This window comes from Maniola hyperantus, chromosome 12 (assembly GCF_902806685.2).
Source record: "Maniola hyperantus chromosome 12, iAphHyp1.2, whole genome shotgun sequence".
NCBI classification, from domain to species: Eukaryota; Metazoa; Arthropoda; class Insecta; order Lepidoptera; family Nymphalidae; genus Maniola; species Maniola hyperantus.
In genome coordinates, this window is record NC_048547.1 from 12677749 (window position 1) to 12693238 (window position 15490).

At 37.6% G+C, this 15490-nt stretch overlaps 1 protein-coding gene across 1 annotated transcript in view; it reads right to left on the reverse strand.

The window, feature by feature from the left end:
• Nucleotides 1-368: 368 nt before the first annotated feature.
• Nucleotides 369-15490, reverse strand: part of LOC117986940 (acid sphingomyelinase-like phosphodiesterase 3b) — a 92072-nt gene continuing 76950 nt past the window's right edge. Inside the window, exons 7-10 of the mRNA XM_034973897.2 lie at nucleotides 14503-14701; nucleotides 11955-12064; nucleotides 7989-8161; nucleotides 369-7214 (exon numbers count right to left, since the gene is read on the reverse strand). Coding sequence (XP_034829788.1) covers nucleotides 7004-7214; nucleotides 7989-8161; nucleotides 11955-12064; nucleotides 14503-14701 — 693 coding nt within the window. The 3' untranslated portion in view covers nucleotides 369-7003. The remainder of the gene's footprint in view (nucleotides 7215-7988; nucleotides 8162-11954; nucleotides 12065-14502; nucleotides 14702-15490) is intronic.

Below are 15490 nucleotides of genomic sequence, written 5' to 3' on the forward strand. Positions count from 1 at the left end.
ACAATACAAGTTACAGATACAAACCACTATCTACTGCCATTCTTTTTAAAAAAAATGGCTACTAACTTCAAAGTGTAGTTTTTGGGTCACCGGTCATCACCAAAAAACGACGGAATCCCCAAAAACTAATGTTTCTAAAAAAAAATGCTACGAAGAATCAAGGTTTTAAATTAGTTTTAAGTTTGGTCCTGCATGGCAAACTTTTCAGAAACATCAGTTTTTATATAGGTTTTGATGGCCATGACGGGTCTTGAGAGATACGACAAACAGACACAAAAGACAGACAACGAAGTGATCTTAAGGGTTCTTTTTTTCCCTAGAGGGAACCCTATAAATAAGGGTAAATTAATGAAAGTCAATACTTTTGAAATATTCATATTTATTTTATTTAGTTACACTGATTTTCAGTTTACTTACAGTAAGTATATACAAAATCCCAAATATCACAATTAATTCAGCAATTATAGATACGTAACATAGTCTAACATTACGAATAATATTATTATTATGTTTTCATTATCATATTATTTGATTTGAGGAGATTGTTTGGATATGAAAATTAAAACCTATAAAACCTAAAATCTATGACCCGATTATTTTCAATTAAGCCTAACGTCCATTAGGTTGCCAAATAACATCGCAAATGATTTGTCTTCCATTGCATCCATTAGCAAAGAAAAGTGGTGTAGGTACATTACGCGAAAGAAAATAATTTAGAAGAAGATAGCAGATTTGTAGAGCGTTGTCTCTGTCGTTGAGACCGACAAAACGTCATATAGGTATGCGTGACAGAGACAACTCTACAAAGCCGAAATGTCATTCTAAAGGCCGATGTACATTACTTTCTGCTGCGTACTTTACATATCTACTCGTGTGGTAGGTACTGTACCGCACCGATTCGCTCACACAAAAAATATTAATAGGTCCATGCCTAACTAACAGGAAGGCGAAATACTTCGATTCGATAAGTCTGTCTAGTGGGTGTCAGACTTTACAGAGAAGAACTGGAATGGTTAGTTGGTTGTTCGTTGATTTCTTTATTGGTTTGTCCTTCAATAACGTCGCAACAGAGCAACGGGTCGATGTAATGTTTGCATGGGTATATTATTAACTAGCGACCCGCCCCGGCTTTGCATGGGTGCAATGTAGATACTAATGTGGTGTCATTGAGGTGTCATTGCCTCCGAAACTCTCAAATGAGAGGATTTTTTTCCGACCTAACTCACATTATTTCAATTTCTCTAGGGATCTCTAATTTTTTGAGAATTAAACTATAGCTATAAACCTTCCTCTTGAATTACTCCATCTATTGGTGAAAACCGCATTAAAATCCGTTGCGTAGTTTAAAAGATCTACGCGTTCATACATACAGACAGACTTTATTTTATACTATGTAGAGAAGAAGACCTGGACAATGACATACGTTACTTTTTATCCCAGAAAAAAGTTCCCTCGGTATTTTTAAAAACCTAAATTCACGCGGACAAAGTCGTTGTCGTCGTTATTATACAAATTAATCATGAAATTTTATTTTTTTGGAATTACAATGAAACATTTTACTCAATACGAAATTCAATACAAACATAATATTTTCATTTCTAATATTTTCTTCGCGTGCTTATTATTGTTTGTTGAATTTTACCATAGTACGTCCATGAATTTTACACAATATAGTCACGTGATAAATACCTACGTAGTTAAATTCATTGTTCTATATAAGAATGAGTTTCGGGAGGTTTTATTGGACCAATGAACTTACAACAAACATACACAGTCAAAATAATATCCCTCCTTGTGCTGTGTAGTATTCAGGTAACCAGTAAAACTTTACTATAACGCGTAAAATTTAACTCCTCACGCGCCATTTTAACTTTATGTTTCAAATTTCATGTCAAAAATACGATTTTAGTCCTTAAAGGGAACTATACTTTTGACATGAAATGACGTGATTTTTTGTATAGCGGTATTTTATGGAGCTAGAATTCATTGGTCATCAAAAATAATGGTTTAATTCATTTTTAAAATAATTAATTATTAACGTCACGCTGTACTAAAATGATGTCACATGGCATTTAACGACATTTTTTTTAATTGAAAAAAAAAGTGTCGTTTACGGATTGTGACGTCATTATTCACCTTCTGTACGGCGTGACGTTCATGTTAAAAATAAATAAATATCATGATTTTTTTAATTATTCTTTTTAATAAACAATTTTAGCCCCATAAACTACCGTTATACAAAAATCATCAATTTATTTTATTACTAGTCTAAGACTCTATTGACCCATAGAGTTATAATGGCGCGGGTGGAGTCATTTTGTACGGACTATACTTGACTGTAATATTTTCGTCAAATACTTGACAAAGTTGGCATACCAGCATGGCGTTGTGCGCAGTGCGAAAAGTAATAAATGTCCTTTTTATCGTGCGATGTTATGTGTATACAGAGTGTATTTTTTTTACTCCTATTTTTATAGCCCTTACTGTTTTAAAATCACAGTCAGACAGGAAAAAGAAGAAATACGTTTATTTAATATCTTTGCGACACGTTTTTTACACTTACTTAAGGTAACTACCCCCGTAACCGATAGACGTCCACTGCTGGACATAGGTCTCTCGCAGGGACTTCCACACGCTATGGTCTTGCCTCGCCTTAATCCAGCGGCTCCCTGCTACTCGTCTGATGTCGTCCGTCCACCTAGTGGAGGGTCTTCCAACGCTGCGCCTTCCGGTGCAAGGTCGCCATTCCAGCACCTTGAGACCCCAACTTATATCGGTTTTCCGGATTTTTTCCCTGCCCATTGCCACTTCAGCTTCGCAACCCGTTGAGCTGTGTTGGTTACTCTAGTTCTCCTACGGTAACAATATAGTCGTTATTGCAGAGACTACCCCAGCATTAAGTAAGCAATTAATATAAGGTATGCCATTTGCAACACTCTACAAAGAAGGATTAATGTTTAGCATGTAAACATTTTTGGGCTCGACAAACAAAAATTTGAATGAGATTTCTAACCTGAAAACTGAAAACCTGAGCATCATCTAGTAAAAGTACATTTACTTATAAACTAAATTAATATTAAGAGCATGAGTAAGACCAAGTTAGTAAAGTAAATATGTTAAAAAAATATCATTTATCATACAGCCTGTATAAGGTAAAGCAATAATAAAGGAGGCAGGAGGGACGTCACATGTGTCAAGAATATTGTAGGGCATAACTAGAAGGCTTCCCCACGTAAAATTTATTAGGTTCTAACGTGATAGAGCCATATTACACCTTCTTATCATTTCACTTTCTATGAAAAGGTTTATGGGATATTGCTTTTTCATATCAAAAAGTAATGTAACACATCAGTGAGTTTTAACAAGATATTATGTCTTATTCAATCGTGTTAAAGCGTTTTTAAAGTTAAGAAAGATAGGCACTTCTTTAGATCCATAAAAGGAGTAAGTGACAGACTGACATGTCAAATTTACAACTTATACCATGCTTATACCACTGGGTCTGACAACCTGAGATTTTGCCTGTAGGTTTTATAAAGGCAGACGTCCGTAAAAGACAGCCGTAAAATTACCCCGGTAACTATACCGTATCCGCGGAATGTCGCTCTTTCTACCTAATCCCATACAAAAACAGAGAGAGCTCTATTTTCATCCCGCGGATAAGTTAGTATTAGTGCTCTCTCTGCTACGTACCCATACAAAACACAGAGCTAAACAAAGAAAGCACTATATATATGGTATAGTAAATTTTACGATATGTATCCTTAAAGTGGCAGTCCACTGAAGCAGAACGGAGACGTGTTTAGTATCATTATAGATAGATGATGTGACCATTTCTTTTTTTATTTCATCGATCCATAGTCTAACTGATCTGGCAAACATAATAATGTCTTCACTCAATCACCTAGTGGACGTTAGGCATTAGACGTGAATAATTTTTTGTAGTCGGATGAAAATGTACACCCGATACAATATGCGCCATCATTCAGGGTCGCCATCTGTTTTGATACTATTTCCGAATTTCGGTTTTTATGACTTCGTCTATCCATTTTATGTTCGGGGAAAAACGATGGCCTTTTTAGGGGTGGCACGTAATGAGATTAACCTTCATCGTAACGAGGGGGGGTGTACAAATTTTAGCGATCAAAGGCCCACGTTTATAGTCTGAGAGCTTATGGGAATATTTGAGAAGGATATTTGACTTTTTAGTTTGCTTACTCTATCTACTTTCGAGAAAATTTGTGAACATGTATTATTTGACTTATTTACGGTGTGCAAGTACGAGAAATTCTGATTGCCTAAAGCTAACGACAAATGTAAGATAATTCTGTGCACAGAAATTTAGGAACGGAACATCTCCATGTGAAATATTGTAATAATTGTAGCGTCATATTTTGCTCGCAAAGTTTGTCTGGTTTTTAATAGCCTAACCTTGTCTCTATATATAAAAAAAGAAAAGCTGACTAACTGACTGACTGACTGATCTATCAACGCACAGCTTAAACTACTGGTCGGTTCGGGCTGAAATTTGGCATGCAGATAGCTACAGATATAGATCCGCTAAGAAAGGATTTTTGGAAATTTAAGCCATAAGGGGGTAAAATAAGGGTTTAAAATTTGTGTAGTCCACGTGGACGAAGTCGCGAGCATAAGCTAGTTGTCGTATAAATGTATGGTGGTTATTAACTTGTAAGAGTAGCTAGTAGATCCATTGAATGTTCTCAGCGTACATTCAAAATCCTTGAATGTTTTATCGTTTTGTATTTTGTGTCCTTTTGTGTTTGTATTTAAATTTATCATCTTGTTAGTGTAAGTGGCACTGCCGTTCCAATTAGATGTAAAATAAATAAAAAAATAATAATACTCAATAAAGGTACAGCAAAATAAACTTTCAGCTTTTTAAGTACAATTTTTCCCACCAGCTCTCAAGCCATTAACGATCAAAGGCCCGCTTTTAGGATTCCGTTTACGGTGCTGTCCTTCTTAGTAATTTATTCATATTTATTTTTCTTTTAAGTAGCGTCACTGAACCGTTATTACTGGACTACGAAGCCTTAAAGAGGGTATTAAATTTTACGAAAATTAGTAATAATAAACTTTATTAACAAGTGTCTGTCCGGGGCTTCACCTGTAATTATTAACTTAACAGGCATAACCTTGGAATAACAATCAAAACCTCCCGTCGATATAGTACAGTACGGCCTTTAGAATGACATTTCGGCTTTGTAGAGCGCTGTCTCTGTCACTCATACAGCTATATGACGTTTTGTCGGTCTCAGCGACAGAGATTATGCTCTTCAAATCTGCTATCTCCTTCACTACACTATTAATTTATTGATACATACATTGCGATACTATCAAACTTCCTCATGATACGTTATACTATAGTCGACGCATTTTAAACTGAGTCGTCGAGTTATCTCGACAGATAACTTGACGACTCAGTTTTAAATGCGTCGACTATAGCTACCTATAGTATTTCCTTGATTCAGAAGGGCGATATCGCGTATGGCGTGATAATATTGAAAGTGTAACAGGCCCCATTGAGTGTTTAGCATTCCTCTAACCGTTCTAAACAATCACCTCAAATTCTTCTATGTATTGTATGTAATATGTTTATTTTACAATTTTTTAATTCCACTAGACCTATGGCTATAATAATGTTAATGTTTTGCTTGAAATAATAAACTGTACACTCATTTATCCTATTAACTTAATATTTAGATTAATAAAATGTACTTATTGTATTATGTTATGATTTGAGAACTATTTGCTAACTTAGGTATATATTAGACATTCATAGCGATTACGCACTGCCCTTCTGTCATCCGATTTATATCCGTTATCCGTGAGAATACCACCGATTATCTGTGACATAATATGTCATAAGCTCCCATACAAAACAAAAAGGACCGTATTTTCATGGACTCGGATCGGATGAGTGTGTAACCGCCGTCAGCCTGTGGCCCAAGTGGGAACGGGTGAGTCTTGCGGGGCGGGCAGCGGGACAATCCATGCCACACGGCACTCGCCCTCGATTCAGACACGTCCGCTCGTCTTCCTTACAATTTCTTGTAATTATTAGTTCTACACACTGTCCGCCTCGCAGGACGCACCCGCTCCCACCTGGGTCACAGACTTAGACCTTGCATAGTTTAAGAGCTACCGCAATCATCCTCTTTGGTCCAAGACCTTATTATTATACGAACCCGATCCAATCTGATTCGGTGTCGATTTTTTCGGGATCGCAACTTGGTTCTGCGTTGAAGCAGTAAATGGCCTGTTATATATTTTTGCGGCTTTTAGTTTTTAATACATTCAAGGGCTTCCACTTTTGCCGGCCTGACTTTTTTCGTAAATAAAAAAGGTGACTACATCAGCAGAACATGATCTTTATGAGATCACCTGTAATCACCTTTTTATAGGCCATTACCGTCGTATTATAGGCCTTTATTGTTTATATCTAAGAGCCGTTTCATACAACCACTTTTTCACGCACTGTTTTAACGTCGATTTATTAATATGGTAACTTTGCTACAACGCGTGTTAAAAAAGAGTCGTTATGTTTTATAGGCCAATTTTTAAAACGGGGTCTTAAATTATGTTTGAGCCGTATGACAAGTTTCTAACCCATTATTTACAGAAAGATACCTACCTAATAGGTATATTTTTAAAAACCCTCGCTGAATCGTATTTTACATCAATAATTAATTCACAGTGATTTATTACCTAGAATATGTTATCATAATGGTTTGATAATATAGGGTGTTTTAAATATTTATTCAACTAACATCGAACTGCAATAAGAAATCGGTTGCAACAGACCCCAACGGTTTTAAAACTAGTAGAGCTTATACCAGTTAAAAAAGTAAATTGCAGCCGATTTGATTTTTCAATTATAATATACTTACCATTCAAAATAGTTTAAATTCTAAAAATAGAACATGAGCTTGATTAAAATTTAACATTAAACATTAACATAAAATTTTACCTGTTACATTTATTATGAGGAAATCAAAATCAAAATGGCGTAAAGCAAGATGGCGGCGGACATGTGAGGCGCGCGCGACGCCAGCGCCGACGCAGGGCTGCGGACGCAGGTGCGAAACTCGTGGAAATCCGCGCGGGTGATCGCACAGAAATGGACGTGCACGCAGCTCGCGTCGCAATCTGACACGTCTGTCACGTGGCGCACGCTCAGCGCTGTTAGGTATCTGTGAACAACAAAAAATTCGTGAGTAACGTGCGACATTTAATGATAGCGAAGCTGACTTTGCATTAGGGATGATTTGCGACAGGGGCTTTTAAATTGGTAAAATAATGTAGCACTGGTTTGAAATGCCGTTTTTACGGAGAAGAACTAGCAAGAACCACGGCGGTAAAGAAAATTATTCAAAATTGAACATTTGAAAAGAACTATCCATGTAATAAATGCGAAAGTGTGTTTGTTTGTTGGTTTATTGGTTTGTTGGTTTGTCCTTCAATCACGTCGCAATGGAGCAACGGATCGACGTGATTTTTTGCACGGGTATATAGTTTAAGACCTGGAGAGTGGCATGGGCTACTGTTTTCCCGGAAAATCAAAGAGTTTAACGGGATTTTTAAAAATCTGAATCTCAGCGTACGAAGTCGCCATCGCCATTATTGCCATACTATACAAGCAATGGCACCGATTCCGTTGTCTTTCTCTAAACTAAATTTAGAGTATCTGCATCCTTTTCATTTTAACAATACTAAAAAGGGACAGAACATGAACTTTACATTTAAAGACTCTAAATTTTAGTGCACGCTACAAATTGAAACAGTAGGCTCGCGACTGTGCGCTAAAATCACGGGTTTTACCATCTTAAAATTAAATTTGAAACTGTCAAACTGCGTCTGTCCTTTTCATATTGCATTAGTAAGAAGAGGATGCGAATACTCTAAAATTAGGTTGTGCTCAGAATCAGTACCACTGCCATACTAAACATAGGTACTTAAGAACTTACTTATTAAGTAATCCTCTATCAGGGTAGTTCCTTATCTTCTCAGCCAGGGTGTCCAAGGCGTTAGCGCTAACTTCCCGCAAGCCGTAGTACTGGGTGAGGTTGTACTCGACCGCCCAATGTGGTTCGCCCCTAGTGTTCGTTAAATCTAAATAATACTGTGTGTAGTCTAATACCTGGAACAAGGGAAAAAGTATTAATTTAGAATTTACTTTATTTATAGGGTTCCGTACCTCAAAATGAAAAACGGAACCCTTATAGGATCACTTTGTTGTCTGCCTGTCAAGAAACCTACAGGTTACTTCCCGTTGACCTAGAATCATGAAATGCAGGTAGGTAGGTCTTATAGCAGAAATTCGGGGAAAAATTTGAAAACCGTGAATTTGTGGTCACATCACACGAAAAAAAATTATTGTGGTCATGAACTAATAATTAGTATTTTCAATTTTCGAAGTAAGATAACTTTGTCAAGTGGGGTATCATATAAAAGGTCTTTGCTTGTACATTCTACAACAGATTTTTATTTATTTTGATGCGTTTAGTTTTTGAATTATCGTGCAAAATGTCAATAAAAGTAGGACTGTAGTACGGAACCCTCGTTGCGCGAGTCTGACTCGCGCTTGGCCGGTTTTTTTAATGGATAAGCTACAAGATAGACTAGTAGTTAGGACATCGAACCTGTTTTATGTATTCTGAGCTCTTAGTCGGGTGTTAAACAACTAAATATCATAAACACCTTGAGGAAACCTGCAATCTGCATGCCTGAAAATTTCCCAAAATGATCTCAAAAGGTGTACGAATCTGTTGGTCCGCACTTGGCCAGCGTGGTAGATTATCGCCAAAATCCCCATTCTGACAGGAGAGCCGTAATCAGTAGTGGACCGGCACTGGGCTAATGATAATAATTTATGAAATCCGTATGTACTACGAAATTTTACCGTGCTATTTTTGTACGCACCCTCCAAAACAATTCCACAACATGTTATAGCAGTACGTTACAATTATTTAGATACAATAATTATTACTAGCTTAATCCCGCGACTTTGTACGCCTATTCAAACCCCTACTTTACCCCCTTAGGAGTCGAATTTTCAAAAATCCTTTCGTTGCGGATGTCTACATCATAATAGCTGCCTGCATGCCAATTTTCTGATTTGTCATGGTCCGATCCGTCTAGTAGTTTGAGCTGTGCGTTGATAGATCAGTCAGTCAGTCAGTCAGCTTTTCCTTTTACATATAAAGATTATATTATAAATAATAATAATAATAATTAACATCTAAGACTAGATACTCTATTTCGAAACTAACGAATTTCCCCTATTCATTGTATTGCGTAATTACAAAGCATTTAAAATAAGGCTTCAATCAATAAAACTTCAACACGATTAAGACCACGTGTAGGCTCCAGCTCAAATAAACAGCCTCGTGTTCTTAATAAGGGCTTGGACAAATGTAAAGCGGGACGGAAACATTCCAACGTAGCTCCAAGGATTTTTTGGAGGGATTATTCGTAGTGTATAACCAAACGTAGTTGTGCTCTCATTTGATTACCAACCAATCAAACCTAATGAAATTTTGCAGACATGTTCGAGTAACAAATATCTATGTTTGTGGTTATCTAGATTTCATTAAAATATTAAGTTTCAAAGTTACACGGTCTCAAGGATTTATATACAAATTTTTAAACCCGTGTAATTTTAAAACTAGTCATGTTTACGGAAATCTGGCAAACCACAGATATAGATGGACATGTACTATACAAACTACACCGAATTTTATAAGCTAATATTAAAATGAGAACCAAACTACATTTGTATGGAGCGACTGACGGAGTCACCGCCGTTAAGTTTATTTTACTCTGATGTTATTGTGTTTCTATGCTCAAGTTCTATCGAATTGTAAAATATCATATTAATCCTACATTTGATTTTATTTTTTCGCAATAGCACGGATCCCATAGTAAATGTTGTTTATAACGATATTTGATTCTATTTTGTATTAGGAGTAGGACTTTTCGAATGACCTTGTATAACAAATTGATACAAGCGTTCAGTGTTATATTTCCTGCGCCGCTACAGCCGCGCCTTCTGTCTGTCTAGGTGTTTATGCAGAACACAAGGAAACCGCTCAATCAATGTATTATATACCGAACGTGTTTCTTAAATACCCATCTAAAAATATAATTTACTTTCGTGTATCAAAGAGTTCACGTTGGTTTTTTTATTATTCAGATACAAGTTAGCCCTTGACTGCAATCTCACCTGGTGGTAAGTGATGATGCAGTCTAAGATGGTAGCGGGCTAACCTGGAAGGGGTATGGCAGTTTTTATTAAACCCATACCCCTTTGGTTTCTACACGGCATCGTACCGGAACGCAAAATCGCTTGGCGGCACGGCTTTGCCGGTAGGGTGGTAACTAGCCGCGGCCGAAGCCTCCCACCAGACCAGACCAGAAATTTAGAAATTATAAAATTTCAAATCCCCGCCGGGAATCGAACCCGGGACCTCCCACTAAGAAGACCACAGCGCATACCACTGCGCCAGGGCGGTCGTCATAAATTTTAGGAGGTTTACATAATTCTCCATCTTTTGAATGCGAAAGTGAGTCTGTCCGTCTGTCAAATGATTTATTCAAAATTAATACGCTTTTTAGGGGTAGCTTTTACTTTGAAAAACGAATCGGAACGGAAAATCAAAGTGTTCCCACGGGATTTTTAAAACCTAATTCCACGCGGACGAAGTCGCGGGCATCAGCTAGTAATAAATAAAAGAAACAGGCAAAACCATATTCAAAAGCTGAACTAAAATAAATTATAACACGGTTGCGACAACGGGGCGCGTTTGAATTAAGCAACGTCATGTTCTTTACTTTATCAGATCCGCCTTAGAATTAATAAGGCGAAATAAATTTATTCCTTTACATTTTCAACTTCCTAACATAGCCCTCTTCATACTGGCGCGGTGGGTAAACGAGAGGGTAGTTTCTTAAATCTTTTTGTAGTTTTTAGGGTTCCGTACCTCAAAAGGAAAAACGGTACCCTTATAGGATCACTTTGTTGTCTGTCTGTCTGTCGGTATGTCAAGAAACCTACAGGGTACTTCCCGTTGACCTAGAATCATGAAATTTGGCAGGTAGGTAGATTTTATAGCTGACACTTCGGAAAAAATCTGAAAACCGTGAATTTGTGATTACATCACACAAAAAAAATTAAATTGTGGCCATGAACTAATAATTAGTATTTTCAATTTTCTAAGTAAGATAACTATATCAAGTGGGGTATCATATGAAAGGTCTTCACTTGAACATTCTAAAACAGATTTTTATTTATTTTTATGTATCATAGTTTTTGAATTATCCTGCAAAATGTCGAAAAAATACGGCTGTAGTACGGGACCCTCATTGCGCGAGCCTGACTCGCACTTGGCCGGTTTTTTAGTATCTCCAGAGTAAAAAAACCCTTATAGGATGTCTTCATCGTCTGTCTGTATGTACTTATATATAACCTGACTTCCATGTCATAGCCCGCGCACCTTGCAGTCAGTGGCGTGCATAGGGTTCCAAGCTAGGGTAGGCATTAGTCAGTTAGGTTACCTATTTAGAGGCTGTCATGATGAAAAATGACCATTGAGCCATTTCAACTTGGGTAAGCAGTGCTTTTATGCCTCTATGACCTGCACGCCACTGTTTGCAGTCTACTTGAAAAAGGACTGCAGACGGGTTCGAAACTAGTCTGGTATATTCCGAAAAATACGTTAGTTTAGCTGCCACACATTAAAAAAAAAGAGTTTTAATTGCAAGTTAATTGCTGACTAATATTCGCCTTTACCCTCCAACTAAGCGTAAAGCTTGTGCTAGGAGTAGGTACGACAATTCAGTTTTCAGTCCGCTCCTTTAACCGTTGAGCTATCGAGGCTCTGAATTTTGTATTTATAGTGAAAAAATAATTAATTATTAGCAAATAAGCTAACCTTTCCACTATTAGACTCAAATTTATAAAGCCTGAGTCCTGGATTCGATATGCTGCCCGCGCCCCTCGGTGTCAACGAAGGCGCTAAAAAGGCCCATGATACTGGCCGACCTGCGAAAAAAAAATTTGTTCAGCTGAAATCAACATTGCATACACAACAACAAAAGTTAGTTAGTTAAAGGTAGTTCACTCACGGTAGTTTAAACGCTAAAATAACAAAAGTTAGTATATTTTTTTATTGGAATCTAGCTGAAAGCCGTGACTTCATTCGCGTGGATTTAGTTTTTTTAAATGCCGAGGGAACTCTTTGATTTTCCGGGATTAAAATTAGCCTATGTCACTCTCCAAGTCTTTCACTATAACCATGCCAAAAATCACACTGTGTTGCGACGTGATTGAAAGACAAACCAATAAACCAACAAAACAACAATAAACACACTTTCGCATTTATAAATGGGTAGTGAGGTAGTGTGATGGCCCATTAATATAGGCAATGATAAAGTTTAATTTTTATTGGCAAGTTATTTAATTATGGAATTGATTACAATGTCTTATGAAACTTATACTCTTTCGATTTTGCTGCAATGAAATTCAAACATTATATTTTCTCAGTAGTTAAGATTATTTTCCATAGCTATATAGACAATAAACTAGCACATAATAGACAGTGAAATTTTAATTTAATCGCGATTGTCTTACAGTGTAAGTCCCGCAAATTGCTATTGCGCTGGAACCATGTCTCATTAACATCTAAATGACGTCATTAGACGTTTATTTAAGTACAAATATACCATCAGCTCGAAACTTCAGTCTAGTGCTGACGTCACTAAAATGGCGGCCACGCGCATTAGCATTTTGTAAAAATAAGCATGTCACTGACGCGACTTGATGTTTTTACCCATCTCTACCGACACGCCCAAAGAAGTTTCCTCTTCAATAATTACGCCCACACATGATTTTAGTATCCACAATACGAAATTAATAATTGAAATTGTATGTATTACATTTAATAGTTGCTGAATCGAAAGCATGTTTAGCTATTAGTTGTTTCAGTTAAAATACTAACAATAAAGGAATTTATTTTGGTAACTGAACCGAAATGAAAACACAAAAGTCATTACACGTCCACCAAATAATTAATCTAAATATATAAAAAGAAAAGGTGACTGACTGACTGACTGACTGACTGACTGATCCATCAACGCACAGCTCAAACTACTGGACGGATCGGGCTGAAATTTGGTCTGCAGATTGCTATTATGACGTAGGCATCCGCTAAGGAAGAATTTTTGAAAACTCAACCCCTAAGGGGGTGAAATAGGGGTTTGAAGTTTGTGTAGTCCACGCGGACAAAGTCGCGAGCATAAGCTAGTAGATAAATAATAATTTTATCGGCAGGTAGTACCATTTTTGAAGTGCACATTTCAAAATAATCCGATTACTTATTAATAATATGACACATGTTATACCTCGAATGACAAGCAATTAGTAATAATTTAAACGTGTATGAAAATTAATTAATGTTCGTACCCGCTATACATGTAAACACTTCGGGGCTTAACTTGTCAGAGTGTCATGATGTAAAAGCATTTAACGGGGGTATTTTCTTTGTGTAACAAATTGACTAAATTATTATTATTAATAGACACGCTTGCTTAAACCCTTTGAGCTGTACAAAATGATGGCTTTTAAAGTAATTTGTTTAATTAATTATGTGCTACGAAAAAATATCGAGCTCATTATTGAGCGGACAGGAGAGAAATTGACAGTTTTGTACTCTGTATTTATTTTAGTAATGCGAGTAAATAGTTAAAGTTGAAATTCATAATTACTCACTCTCTACTCTCTGAATTGAGTCTACTCTTACAATGGATGTTTTTCTTTAGAGTTCGGTTAAAAAAATTCTCGAGACTGGTGTCCGCTGCAAGTGTGTTTGTCAGCTTACTTATGTTGTGTAAAGACTAATTTTACCTATCTTTGTATAGAAATAGTGTGGTGGTCCGTAGGTGTGACCAACCTACTAATTCGCTAGCCCAGTGTATAACACTGAATAATAGTTCCCGAGTTCATTTGACATTTATTTTAATTGATTGAAGGTTTTCTACGAAAAAACATTTTAGTATCACTCAATTACGCAGCAATGTAGAACCAAACAATGTCAAATGAGCTCGGTGGCTATCATTCAGTGTTAGACACTGAGTTAGCGAATCACCCCGTACTAAAAATATTTGTAATGTACGGCGAACAATTGATATATTAAGCTCAATCGTAATAATAGGAAATCTTCCTCTGTCTGGTATTATAGCCAGAGACTTAACTGGTCCGAAATTGTATCTAGAAACTTAAATTATGAGTATATGATACTTCGTAGAGAAATATCTGGCGGCGTGATTGAGGATTGCATAGCGACATCTAGTTTTGTTAATTGTATTTACTTTGGAATATTTGTAGATACTGCGTGAGGGATTCCTATTGGGGAATGTAGTAAGTACTTGTAAGTGCAATGCACGCCTACCTAAATAAGGTTATTTTAAAGAAGTACATCATACCTTCACTATAAATAAGTCTAAAGGTGTCTGCATGTCTGTGTCCATAGAACTGCCCCGCGATCACATCGCTGAAGGCTCGTATGACGTGTAGCAGCCTAGCGTTTGCTGTCGGAGTCAGCTCACCGCCTCCTGATGCTGAAGAGCTTCCAGCATTATGTCTCTCTTCTACTCCTGGGCCAGCATGGGCTACTAAGTAGACCTGAAGCAAATATTAGAGGTTAATATCTGAGCTTTTGCCAAAAATCTAATCAGGTTTTTAAAGATTTTAGGAAATGTTCTAGCCACTCCCACTGCTCACGTCCTCTGTGCGGGCCGTCAATCTTAGCAGCACCGCCTGCCCACAGCACACTGTTCAGCACTACCATACTCATTAACAATAAGTACGTACCATCTCGTTTTTCCTCCTAGCCGTGCCCAGTATTCTCTCTAGCCACTCCCACTGCTCACGTCCTCTGTGCGGGCCGTCAATCTTAGCAGCACCGCCTGCCCACAGCACACTGTTCAGCACTACCATACTCATTAACAATAAGTACGTACCATCTCGTTTTTCCTCCTAGCCGTGCCCAGTATTCTCTCTAGCCACTCCCACTGCTCACGTCCTCTGTGCGGGCCGTCAATCTTAGCAGCACCGCCTGCCCACAGCACACTGTTCAGCACTACCATACTCATTAACAATAAGTACGTACCATCTCGTTTTTCCTCCTAGCCGTGCCCAGTATTCTCTCTAGCCACTCCCACTGCTCACGTCCTCTGTGCGGGCCGTCAATCTTAGCAGCACCGCCTGCCCACAGCACACTGTTCAGCACTACCATACTCATTAACAATAAGTACGCACCATCTCGTTTTTCCTCCTAGCCGTGCCCAGTATTCTCTCTAGCCACTCCCACTGCTCACGTCCTCTGTGCGGGCCGTCAATCTTAGCAGCACCGCCTGCCCACAGCACACTGTTCAGCACTACCATACTCATTAACAATAAGTACGTACCATC